The sequence below is a fragment of the Oreochromis niloticus genome, unplaced genomic scaffold (genome assembly GCF_001858045.2).
Source record: "Oreochromis niloticus isolate F11D_XX unplaced genomic scaffold, O_niloticus_UMD_NMBU tig00000235_pilon, whole genome shotgun sequence".
NCBI lineage: Eukaryota > Metazoa > Chordata > Actinopteri > Cichliformes > Cichlidae > Oreochromis > Oreochromis niloticus.
The window spans coordinates 448,515-461,929 of record NW_020327097.1 but is presented as its reverse complement, the minus strand read 5'-3'; the positions used below and the strand labels follow the sequence as shown (position 1 = coordinate 461,929).

The window sequence follows — 13,415 nt, the reverse complement described above, 5'->3', positions numbered from 1 at the left end:
GGCTTAAAAGGGGCTACGCATCGATAGTAGAAACATTGATCCGCAACCCTGTGATTGGTCGGCGAAGATGTCGAAGGAGCGCGCTCAGTATTTTACGGCAGCAGACCAAGAACTCTTGATTGAGGGATATCAGGAGTTTCAGAGTTTAATTAAAACGCATGGGAACACTGCAAAGGCTGCAAAAGCAAGGAGAGAGGGCTGGCAGAAAGTTGCTGACAAATTAAACTCGTAAGTAATTTATTATATTATATTACATTATATCCTCTTTCACATTAGAGCCACAACAGGACCCACTAGAACATGGGAACAAGTAAAAGTGAAATATAAGAATATTCTACAGAATGGTAATATTTATCACTTATATTGCTTTTAGTCTCTTGAAAAGAGACCCTGAAATAATCTGTTTGTTTGTTTATAACCAGTGTTGGGACTAACGCGTTATTAAGTAACGCGTTACAGTAACTACGTTATTATTGTGGTAACGAGCACGGTAACTAGTTATTATGCCAAAAGCAGGAACGCGTTACTCGTTACTAGGATTTAGATAGGCTCGTTACTCGTTACTTCGTGTGGTGGATATCGCGGAGCTTCCACAGATTCAATAACATTAGCAAGTGGTGGAGGCCAGCAGGTGGATGAAGGAAAAGGGAGGCAAGAGGAGAGACCCGAAGCGGCCGCCGGTCCGCGTGTCAGGTGAACTGAACTTCAGGTAAGAAGTTATGACCTGCAGTCTGTCTGGGTCAGATATAAACCAAGTTTAGGTGGAGTTTATTTTCGGTATGCTGACATTTTCGTACTGCGTGCTAGCTAGCATGACGGAGTTTCTATACAGCTGGGTGGGTGCTATGTTACTGATGTTGAACTTTATTTTGTTCATAAGGTTAATTATTAGAGTTTCCAACCGTCCCCTAAAAAACAGAATCGTCTGGTATTCAGAGAAAATATTTCGCGTTTCGTACTGAGGTGAAAAGGAACACAGTTTGTCCCGGACTTCAGCTACAATGAAAAAGACACAAAGCTGAAGCTGCACAGCTGCCTCTTCTCTCATTCTCTCCTCTCCTGTTTCTACTTCAATCATGAAACTGATCAATGATCAGCTGATCGGCTTTTCTCTCTTGTTTGTTTATCGCCCACTTTGCGCCAGAAAGAGGAAACCAGCGGATGTCGCGTTAAACAACAGCAGCACGTTTAAGCTTGATCAGCTGTTGTTAGAATTTATTTAATATTAATTTCTAGTATCAGCTGATGTTTGCTGGAGCCACAGCTGTAAAGCTGCTGGTCATGATATCGGTTTGGTTATCTGGTGAGAGGGAAACATGAAGATGAAACCAGGGGCCCGTTCTTCGTACCTCGCTAAGTAAGTTAGCCGGATTTGAATGTTGACGATTTCGCGTGATCTTGGATCGTTCGGTTCTCCGAAGCTCATCTGGGACTTGCTGTCATAGCAACAGATCCGTAAGCGTAAACCTGCAGGTTTACTTTATGTAAACAGGATTAGATCGCGGCCACTCAGGTATGTCCGCTGCAGTTATATGAAAGCAAGAGCGATATTTCGCCACTGTTTTACCATAAATAAATATTACCAATGTAACTAAAGATAATGCAGCATTTGATTCTTTTATTGATTTCATACAGATACATACAGGTCATTTCCGAAAAAAAGGGAAATGTACCATTAATCATTCTATTACATGTAGTAGATGTCAGATGTAATTCATATTTTAGAGTAGTAATAGTAAATTACTACGTGCAATCAAGATGACAGACCACGGCTAAAAAAGCGAAGGTGGATTTGGGAAGTCTGTCGCAGCCATGTCCTGTCCGTTTGTACGCGAGCAAGGAAGGTGCAAGATTGATAAGGAGAGTTTACAGAATTTAGCGTATATTGCGGGATAGACAGGATCCTTTAGCTCGGCGCGACGGTGTGCTCATAGAGAGATATCGATTCTCCCGTGAGGGTATTATTTACTCTCTCTCTCTCTCGCTCTCTCTCTCTCTCTCTCTCTCTCTATATATATATATATATATACTTACTGTACTGTATATACTTACTCCCGACTTACTGTGCATGCTTCAGTCACCCCTTGCATGGGAACAGGTAAAAGTGATGGAGTGTTATGTCAAACTACACACAAAAAACCCACAATGTCAATAAATGTCACAGTACAAAAAGGGGTGTGACGAGGGGGTGCAGGACCACCACCTGTCTTTATTTGCTCTGCCCTTTTCTTGGTTGCTGTTATAAACAAACAAACAGATTATTCCAGGGTCTCTTGTCATAGACTAAAAGCAATATAAGTGATAAATATTACCATTCTGTGGAATATTCTTATATTTCACTTTTACTTTTTCCCATGTTCTAGTGGGTCCTGTTGTGGCTCTAATGTGAAAGAGGATATGATGTAATATAATATAATGTGGAATAAAATAATATCACATGATATAATGTAATATCATGGATCACTTACGAGTTTAATTTGTCAGCAACTTTCTGCCAGCCCTCTCTCCTTGCTTTTGCAGCCTTTGCAGTGTTCCCCTGCGTTTTAATTAAACTCTGAAACTCCTGAAATCCCTCAATCAAGAGTTCTTGCTCTGCTGCCGAAAAATACTGAGCGCGCTCCTTCGACATTTTCGCCGACCAATCACAGGGTTGCCGATCAATGTTTCTACTATCGATGCGTAGCCCCTTTTCAGCCACCCAGTGATCTCACATTACTTCATCCAGCTGTACTAATCGTCAACAACAGGTGTGTTCGGAGAACCGGATTAGCGAGCTCAAGGTTAGCGCGATGATTTGATCTTGGATGTAGTAAGCGAGGTACGAAGAACGGACCCCTGATCTTCAGGCTCAGAGATGTTCTGACACACATGAACCTTCCTGTCTGAACTGTCCCTCCACACCACTTTAGTGTCTTTGAGGAAGTTAACTAAAGTTTTGTAGGGCAGCCAGACAGACTCCACTCCTGAATCCACCTCCACCTGAGGAACTGGGAGGAAAACAAAGCACAACATGAGCTGTTCAGACAGCAGCAGCAACTCTGAGAACATTTTTTTGACTAGATGAAGTGAAATGTTTGCAGTCAAAACATGTTTGACTGATTCCAGTCTGAAATATGTTCACTGAACAAAGACAGTGTCGTCTTTGGTGTCCAATCAGCAGCACAGCTGACTGTGTCTTAGCTTCGTGTTATTGTCACAGAAGCAAGACGGTCACTGGAGGAAACTCTGAACTTGGTACCTGAGGGGTATCCTATGAAGACACTTCAACATTGTGACAACTAATTTTACCCTCAAGCTTTGAACATAACCTGTTGCAGACCAGCTAATGTCTTAAAAAGAAGTCAGTTCAATAACTTCTGTTTTCTCAGGCTCTTCTCTCAGCCCTTGGTATTTGTCCAGCTTCTCGTGTTCCTTCTTCCTGATGTTGCTGCCTCTCGATATGACTATGTCTGTCACTACGGCCGTCTTGCTCTGCTTGTCCACCACTATTATGTCCAGTTGGTTAGCCATCACCAGTTTGCTCATGTTTATCTACAAGTCCCAGCGAATCTAAGCTTCATTCTCAACCACCATATGGGGAGTCTCTCATTTTGACCTTGGGATTTCAGGCCATACTTTGCACAGATGTTCCTGTACACTATGCCGGCAGCTTGGTTATGGCGTCCCATGTATGCCCTCCCTGTTAGCATCTTACACCCTGCTGTTATGTGCTGGATTGTCTCTGGGAGATCTTTACACAGCCTGCACCTGGGGTCTTGCCTGGTGTGATAGACCCCTCGCTTCTATCGATCTTGTGCTCAGAGCTTGTTCCTGTGCTGCCATGATTAGTGATTAGAATGAGTCCATGATTAGGAGTCCTATCAGGAGTCCTTGGTTAGCATAGGGAAGCAGTTAATAGGTACTGGCAGGCCAAGCTTAATGTGGCCTCTTGTGGCTGAGGTAAAAACTCAGGTGTGGGAAGAGTAGGGATGAGTACTGGTATCCGGTGCCATTATTCTGTTCGGTTCTGACATAAACGGTAGTAACCAGACCGAAAAGCAGCGCACATTTCGGTGCTTTATTTTCCTGAGATGTCATACACTTCAGATTCTAGCCAATCATTTTATGTTTCCGAGGATAGTAGGCGGGCCCAGGTACGTACGTTCTTTTAGAGCAGAGCTACAGATTAAAAATGCCCAAGGCGAAGCGGTCAAAAGTCTGGCTGTACTTCACAGCAAAAGATGCAAACTCAGCAGCCTGCAACAAGTGCTTTAAGCTGATACTGTGATACTGTCAAAGGAGGTAACACCTCAAATCTGATGAAACACCTGGCGACGCATAGCGGGTTTTTTTTTAAAGCCAAGGAATGCACCGTACCTACTACGGGTGTGGTGCCTGTTATCGGACCCGGAGTTAGCAACATCCCCCAAAAACCTGAAGAGGAGAGTCCTGGCCCCTAGCCCTGCCAGCGTAGCAGAAATGATGACGGATGATGATGGCAGCAGCAGCCGTTCTTCTCTGCGTGAGTAGCTTAATGTTGTTCGTGTGTAATTTACGTTGAGTAGGCTAACCACGTTATTACATTAATGCATGTAAGGTGAACTAGCAAACACCGTCGTAGTTACATGCGGCTGTCTTCTTGTTTGATGGCAGATACTCCCTTCACCCTGGCCAAAAAGGCTAAAATGACCAAAGAAAAAGTGGAAAACAGTTAAACATGAGAGGTTTTTGGACAAAGTTTGTGTTTTTTCCATTGTTTAAGCACTGCTTCCAGCCAAGAGTGAGACCATATATGCCCTATAGCTGCAGAAAAGGCTAACATTGTTATCTTTTTATAAAAAAACAGCTAAACATGAGAGGTTTTTGGACAAAGTTTGTGTTCCCCATTCTTTAAGCACCGGTTCGAGCACCGTTTAAGCACCGGGACCGTTTCAAAAGTACCGGTTTGGTACTGGTATGGGATAAAACCTAAACGATACCCATCCCTAGGGAAGAGCTCAGTGAGGCAATTGAAAAAGACTTCTGCTCTGCCTAAAAGCAATTCTGGCAAACAGTCAAGTGACTCAGGAGGGCAAACAAGTGCTCTACTCACACGGTATATACTGAGTAGCGATGTGCAAAGCAGCCAGTATTTGTATCTGTTGAGGGGGGAAAGTATTTGTATTTGTATTCCAGTAAAATTCATAATAGGCGTAAAAATCCATTTTTTTGCATTACACTTCTAAATAACATTATAGTGTAAGTATTCTTTATTTATATCCATTTTAATAATTATGGACATGCAGTATTAGTTGATGTTTTTCCATAAATCCAGCAATGAACATGTAACGTGATTGAAAAGAAAATAACAGCCATCGCCTCATCCATGGTTAAACCAACAACTAATAAAATACCATTGTGAACATTATGAACCCCCGTGTCACTAACCCATGTCAGTCACCTCTTTCACACCTCACTCACTCGTCCTTCAGCCTGCCCAGCACAGATAGAAAAAGGTTGTTTGGTCACCAGTTATCCAGTACAAGGATTTAGGACCAAGACTGTTAAACCCTGAAATAATGTGTGGCAAATGATCATCTGTCAGTATTTTATGAAAATATTTCTTTTAGAAGCAGAGCTTAACTTACAGAAAATTGTTGCTAACTTCTAAAATTGAGCAATAAACCCATCTATTTACACAATAAACACTATCTGCCTCATTTGACTGATTCATATTGAGATTTTGGGTTGAAGCAAGTAAGGTAAGGTATATACCATACATCTCCATTCCTCGAACTCAACTATCACAATTGGATATCATATGAAAAAAAGAAAAAGAAAAAACCTGTACACAATGACCTTTGACCTCTTACCTCTGACTCTTAGTTCCACTTCTTTCTTAATAGATTCCTTTCCCTTCTTGCTGTAGACAGTGCAGGTGTAGGTATTTGTGTCTCCATCTGTGGGGTACTTTAGAGTCAGACTGAAGTCTCCAGGTTTCAGTAAGTTTCTCTTCATTTTTGTTCGGTTGTTGTAAATCTGGTCCTGTTCATCATGGTGCTCAGAATCGTTCTGGTAAACATGGACTTTCCTGTTCATTCTGTCCGTCCACTCCACTTTAGGGTCTTTGAGGAAGTTAACTACAGTTTTGCAGGGCAGCTGGACAGACTCCACCCCTGAATCCACCTCCACCTTTTGGTAATCTGAGGACAACAAATCATAAAAGAATATAAACTGTACAGACATCAGCAGCAGCTGTGATGGTCACATGACCTCCCTGTCCCCTCCTTGTCTTCTAGTCTCAGTCAGATTGTGTCTCAGTTTGTTCCTGATGTGTTCCTGACTCGTTCTTTGGTAACTAGTCTGCAGCGTCCTGTAAAGTGCTGCAGACATGTTGGATGAAGAGCAGAAGAACAGACAGACTGAGCCTCCACAGTCGCCCATGTCTCACACACATCAGCACAGAGACCATGAAGATCTCATGTGTCTGCTCTGAACAGTCAACGAGCCACCAGATGACTCCTGCTAACCAGTGGTATTATGGGTAGTGTAGTAGGAGAGACTCACCTGACATGAAACAGTGCCAGAAATGACATAAAAGACCTCCAGAAACCACAAGAAGAATCATGAGAACCAGCAGAGTTTTTGCCCAAGATGGAAATGGTTCTGTGGAAAAACAAAAAATATGGCTTCTGATCTCTGACCTCTGTTTACAACATTGACCTCTGACCTGCATTTATTACACTGACCTTTGACCTGCAGCGCTACTTTCTGTCTCAGGATATCTTTGTCCCTGTAGATGGTGCAGATGTATCCTCCTGTGTCTCTCTCTGTGGGCTGTTTCAGGGTCAGACTGAGGTCTCCAGTTCTCAGCAGGTCTTTGTTCATCTCTGTTCGGTCTGTGTAAAGGTCGTCCTGAGTTATAAGCTCATCATTTCTGTTAGAAAACTCATGGACTGTGATGAGTCTGAGGTCAGAGCGAGTCCACTCCACTGTGGTGTCTTCAGGCAGGTCAGGTGTTGTTTTGCAGGGCAGGATGACAGACTCTGAGCCTTCCTCCACCTTCACCTCCACCTGCTGGTCTGAGAGGACAAGAAACCACAACATAAAGTGTATAAGATGCTGCAGTCATTCTGATGGTAACTGGACCTGAATGACTACATCTACATCCATGACCTCTGACTCTGGTAACCAGTGATCATATACAATAATAATATTTTTCGCTCCTTTTATTTTTAATGCAAATTGAATGGATTATTTTATAAAAGGATGCTACAATTACAAACTACTGAAATATTATAATGAATGTTTTCATGATCAGATCGTTAAAATCTCTGATTAGCATAAAACATTGATTCTGACACACTTTAAAAAGATCTCCCAATGTTTAAAACATCAGTTAGTGATGAATATATTATGTAAATATATTCATATAAGTGTGGCTGAGCCCACATCTCTGCACAGCAGCTGAAGGACCATAGAGAAAGGGACCTCATGTACTCCAAAGGTTGTAACAGTAGGAGCTGCTTTGCTGTTCATGTTTTGTTGTTTCCACTGAGGTTAGGTCTAAAAAGCTGCTGACTTCATAAAGTCTTTCACAACAATTTAAGATTGTTTTTTTTTTATTTGACCTCTGACCCTTGTCTGTAGTACTGACTTTGTCTTTGGACAGGGGTGTCCAACTCCAGGCCTCGGTGGCCGGTGTCCTGCAGGTTTTAGATGTTTCCTTGAATCAATACAGTTGATTTAAATGGCGATTCATTGATGTGCACCTGCTGTAACGCTGGTTTTGTCCTCTAACATCGTCTCCTCCTCCTCGTTGATGTACAAATTTGGGATCGATATCACTGCGAGTCCACATCACTGTGGAGTTGTCAGGTATAAAACTTGAGTACAGACAGAGCAGCAGGACAGACCTTTCCCCCTCATTCACCTCCACCACCACAGCCAGAGCATGCTGGGAAACTGAGGAAACACAAAGAGAAACTCAAGTCAGATACATGTTGTGGGTTTGACTCAATGTTAAAATGATGGAATACAAGTAGCATCATTTCTGTTTTTATTTTTTTATGACCCAAACTTTATTAGATTTTAATTTAAAAAAAAAAGAACAAAAGAAGAAGATAACAGGATGGATATTCCCAGTTACAACAACACAACAAATTGATAATCAATGTGTATTTCCATCAAAAAAAAAAACAAAAAAAAACAAAACAAGCCCAACAACACAAAACACAGCCTAAATACACACTGATGCCAATATTTCGCATAGACCCAATTACAGCTATCCTATTTAGTCCGACACCTTAACTACTTTAGCCGGATACGTCACTGACCTGTATGTAAAAAGTAGTTAGCCCACTTATCATTATAATCGTCCTAAAAGTGAAACTTTTATAAATAAAAGTTTCACTTTTAGAGCCCTGACCAGCATCCTGCAGCATCTGGAGCAGCTGTGTGGTGCTGTCATGGCAATAAGGATCAGAATCTGTGGGGATGTTTCCAGCAGGGGTTATAACCTGCAGTCAGCAAGGTGTACCTAATAAAGTGGCAGTGTTTATGTCACAGTGCAGCACCATCAGAAAACGGTGGTTTACATCTCTGTTACAGGAAACCTGAAGAGTTAAAACACAAGAGAAGAAAATCTAAACGTTACACAAAGAACATAAAAGAACTAAACTTCATAAAAACTTCACAAATGATGCTTTAAATGAAAAATAAATCCCTGTAAATAATTCAACAGGTCACATATTAGAACCACCTTAACTAAAACTCTGTAGCCGCTCACTGTGGTTTGTCCCAGCAGCTCTTAGGAAACAAACTGCTAACTTCAGTGTTAGCACACACTGTTAGTAAACTATGCAACACAGAATTCAGGTTTCAGTTGTGTTAAGTTGTGAAGTTGTGATGAAAGTTTTCTTACTGACACAGGTAGGATGGTCAGGCGTCCTCTGTTCCTGCACCGTTCATGAACTGTCACTTATAAAATGCTGCCAAACATCAACTACACTCAATAACTAAACGTGTGCAGGTTAAAGTGATGGACGCCCAGATCTGCACTCCAAATAAAAACAGACTAAAGGTGTTTCCTTCAGAAACAAAGACAATATTTACAAAGATCTCACAGGTAAACTGTGAGCGATCACAGCAGCATCCCATCCTGACTAACAGCTTTTAGATGCAGGGAGACCGTCGTGGTTCAGAGGTGCTTCAGCAGATGATGAAGGCCTTTCTGTTGCATTGTGTAGTGCTGTGGATGCCATGATGGTTGACTGGGTCTGGTTCTACTGAACTCAGAAACACTTCTGAGGTATTTACACCTGAAGCCTCATTTAATGTGAATCAGAAACAAACGGCTCACCTGTGCTTAATGGATGTTTCCCTGCATTTATATTTCCACACAGTTTATTTCTTACAGCAGGAAAACTGAACAGAATGTATGTAAGAGGTTAGAGTGAGGATGACGTCACTTAATACAGAAAATCCAGGTTTTTCTGTTTTGATGATGAAGGACTTCTTTAGCTCTGTAAACAGCTACACTTGAGAGGACAGAGGTGATTTCATGGATCAATAACAATGTGTTTATCAGCTTTCATCATCGCAGTGCAGACATGACGTCAGATCTATCAAAGTGAAGGCCGTCTCTCTGATGACGTCACAGAGTCGTTCTGTCCAATAAAGGATCTCAGATCAGCTGCTGCCATCTTGTGGCCACAGTTGGTTACTGTCTCTGAAAGTTGTCTCATGTTTCCTGTTGTCCTGTTAACAAAGGCTGGAGCTCATCATGCTGAGAGGGGAGCAGCATTTTTTGGCTCTTCACACATGTTCATTATATTCTGATGATCCTGGATGGAGACAAACTACAGATAAGTGTGTTCAGCCCAACTAGTTTATCTCATTACAGCAGTTTGATGTTTCCCTTTGAATCCCCCTGAAGATACTGACAGTGAAGCACGTACATAATACTGCAGCCTTTCAACTCTGAGCTTATTTAGTTCTATTAATACACTGAAATCTCATTTGTGTCATGAAGAAAGTCTTTAATCAAACAGAATTCAAAGATCAGAAACATTTCATATATGGAGTTAAACATGAATCATTGTTTCAACAATATATTTATTGTTGTCATAAACAGACAAGAAGACAACAACAAACTGCTCCTCCCATTCAACACATGTCAGTCCATATCCCAGCAAACTAAATCATCTCCATTTACACACATCAAATAGAAACATGAATCACTTGTAATGATTAGAAACTTGATAGAATTTCAAATCTAGTTTGGGGAGTCATTCAGTGAGAAACAGTGAAATGATTTTCCATGTGAAAAGGTGGACAGCAGAAACAGAAAGAAACAGTGAGAACTAAAAGAGAAACAAAGAGCTTTGGAACAACGAGGCAGCAGGAGGACAGCTGCAGTTTAACAGCTTCAATTCACTGACAGGAAACAACATTAGAAACATCATCATCCTCAACTCATCTGCTCCACTGACACTGACACCTTCAACGGACACACCTTTGCTTTACCATTACTGCGAATGTATGGAAACATCCTGTGAGTGAAAGTGTGTGTGAAGGTGTGTATGTGTGTGTTAGTATCAGGATCAGAGAACGACAGCTTTCCTCTGTTCCAGTCCAGATTCACTCTGATCCTCTGGAGCTTCTTCTCTACTGAGAGATCAGTGAGAGGAGCTGATGGTGACCATGCTAAATATTTACCTTTCTCTAACCCTATAGTCCAAAATCCAGACAGTTTGTATCCCTTCCTCTGCAAAGACTCTACAAACATACCCAGTCTCCAACATGTACTCTCTTCAATCTCGACATCCCAGCTGTGAGTCCCTGAGTTAAAGCCCTCAGAGCCCAGGACAGATTTATAATAATCAAATCTCTCTGGATTATCAGGAAGCTGCTGCCTCTCTCCTCCTCGTCTCACACTGGTCAGATCTTCAGACAGGATGAGTTTTGGATGAGCAGTATTTGGGTCCAGGATGAGAGGAGTGTAGGAGACCATGTCCTTCATGTTGTTCCAGATGTTGAAGGTCAGGTTGCCCAGGTGTTTGGCCTGGTCTATCAGAGCTCCTGAGGGCAGCTGTGGATCATCCAGCAGGGGGCAGCGCTGGACTCTTTCCACTGCAGCCTTGTAGTTGTGCAGGAATGAGACGTCTTCAGCTCTCAGCTCCTCCTCTGTGGCTCTGACTGTGTCTGAAAGAGGTGCTATCTCTCTGCTCAGAGCCTCCATCTTCTCCTTCATCATCCCACTCTTCTGCTCCTCTTCCTCCCTCAGTGCAGCCATCCTGGCCTCCTCTTCCTCTGCTAGAAACTGGTGAAGCTTCTTAAACTGCTCCTTAATCTGCCTCTCTGTGTGTCGGGCCTGGACCTTAATGTGTTCTGCTGTTTGATCAAACTTCACTTGAACTTCTTCACAAACCTTTAACTTCTTCTTTAAGGGCTCCAGAGTTTCCTGAAGTTCCTTCTTGTGTTGTCGTGCAGCTTCATCGATGGGTCTGAATCTGTGATTGGTGTGTTTTTCTGAGGCACAGCAGACGAGACACACTGGCTGCTGATGGTCCAGACAGAAGAGTTTGAGTTTCTCAGAGTGCAGACTGCAGAGAGCCTCTGAAGCTCTCTGATCTCTCTCCTGTAAGAACGACTCACACAGGTTCTTTAAAGCTCGGTTTAAAGGTGGTTCATTCCTTGAAGATCTTCTCTTACAAACTGGACACTCGTGTGTTGGTCTCTCTCTCCACCATCTCTTCAGACAGTCTTTGCAGAAGCTGTGGCTACATGACAGAATAACAGGATCTCTGAAGACCTCCTGACAGACCGGACAGCAGAGATCCTCCTCTGATCTGGAAGCCATTGAGTCTGTGAGTGAAGCTGAAAACAGCAGACAGGCAGTACAGTCAGTCCTGGCTCCCCTCCCTCCTCTACGACCTTCACTGAAACTTCCTTTGAGTCGTGTTTTTGCTCAAACTCACATTCAGTGTGTGGAGCGTCAGCAGCTTGAAGCAGCAGTGTTGGAGTTTTCCATTTTTCTCTAGTGCAGCTGGACTCACTTAGAGGAAGCTGCTAGTTTGGTCTGAACTCAGTCTGATCGTCTGTGCGTCTCTCTTTACTGAGGACGAAGAACTTCCTGTTTCCTGGTTTGTCGCATTTGAGTGACGTGAGAGATCGAGCTTCTTTCCACTTCCTGTTATAAATGAGTGAGTATGACAGCATATCTCATTTCACATGCAGGTCAGAGCATGAAAGCTGTGATGCAGCAGTTTGAGAAAAATTGCTGCTGATATAAAATATTTTTTGTGGTTTTACAAAATATATAAAAGAGCAGAAAGAAAAGAAATAAGTGTAAATAGTGCAGCAAAATGCATGTTTTAGTGTGAGTTGGTTCATCTGATCTGGTTGTGTAAAAGTCACTGCATGACACTGAGTTTGACTTTTGTGTTACTGACACTCATCTCTGACTCAGAGAAACGATTTCTCCCCTGTGATGTTCACACAGTGGTGAGTTACATGTGTGTGGAATTTTTACTCTTTTATAGAATTAAAGTTTTGCTTTTCTCTTACTTTCTTTTTTCTGTTATTTACTAAAAAATCTCTCAAAGAAATAATGAATTCTCCACACGTGTTTGAAGGTTGCATGCAAATATCATGTGATCTAAAAGTCAAATATCTGCTGATGGAGCAAAACAAGGCCAGATGTTCAGCAGCTGTATTGCTGCATGACATCAGCCCACAGCAGCAGAGACCGTGGAGCCAACATGTGAGAAACAAAGCAACACGCTGAACATCTGAACCACAGCAGGAAGTGCGACTCTTTGTAGACCTGTGGACAGGAAACACACAGCAGGTCCTGATCAGTAACAGGGTCCAAATACAAACATGTGTTTATCAGCATCTGTATATATGAGCACACAGAGAGCTCAGCTGGACACACACTTCAGTCCTCCATCAAACACAACACACCTACACACTGTTTCCACCAGCTGCAGCACAGTCCAGTCTTTACAGTCAGGGAGGGCTTTTAATTTGAAAGGCACCACACAGGAAGTTTCAGAGGAACAGAAGAAGAACCAAAGGATGGTCTGTGATGTTAAGGTTAGTGTGATCAGCCAACACGTTCTCACTCCCAACTCGTCAAATGTGTGACGCATGGTCAGGCTCCCTCTGCTTCACTTATCGACGTGCAGGGTCCTCCTATTGAATACTATACTGATCCCTAATCGTTGCTTATTGACGACAAGAGATTTCCGCGGAAGAGCCTGTTGTTCGTATATTTATACATTTCCAAAATCACATTGTAGTGACGTGTACTGAACACAATATATTACATAATGTAAACAACTACCTGAGAAACAGCAGATACAGCAGATAAATTAATTATAGGCCATTACTTTTGTATCGTTTATTGCATTTATGGAGGGAGAGGTGTATGCTGGGTAATGGCACAGCTA

The 13,415-nt window shown here is 42.3% G+C and overlaps 2 protein-coding genes and 1 long non-coding RNA gene across 3 annotated transcripts in view; all 3 read right to left on the bottom strand.

Annotated features, from left to right (window-relative positions):
* The window catches only part of LOC109195581 (uncharacterized), a 375,002-nt gene that overhangs the window by 284,024 nt on the left and 77,563 nt on the right, over positions 1-13,415 (bottom strand). The window lies entirely within an intron of this gene.
* On the bottom strand, positions 10,334-12,132 carry LOC109195578 (nuclear factor 7, brain-like). The gene is made up of 2 exons (XM_019347821.2): positions 11,940-12,132; positions 10,334-11,838 (listed from the first exon to the last, which is right to left on the bottom strand). Exon 2 carries the CDS (start codon positions 11,819-11,821, stop codon positions 10,430-10,432), a length of 1,392 nt encoding a protein of 463 aa, XP_019203366.1. The 5' UTR covers positions 11,822-11,838; positions 11,940-12,132; the 3' UTR covers positions 10,334-10,429.
* LOC112844470 (uncharacterized) lies at positions 12,484-13,305 on the bottom strand. Its single transcript, XR_003217199.1, has 2 exons — positions 12,928-13,305; positions 12,484-12,787 (listed from the first exon to the last, which is right to left on the bottom strand). It is a non-coding gene; the product is annotated as an uncharacterized LOC112844470 (long non-coding RNA).

Coding starts and splice junctions, on each gene's coding strand:
- LOC109195578 (XM_019347821.2), bottom strand. CDS start 11,821: ATGGCTTCCAGATCAGAGGAGGATCTCTGCTGTCCGGTCTGTCAGGAG.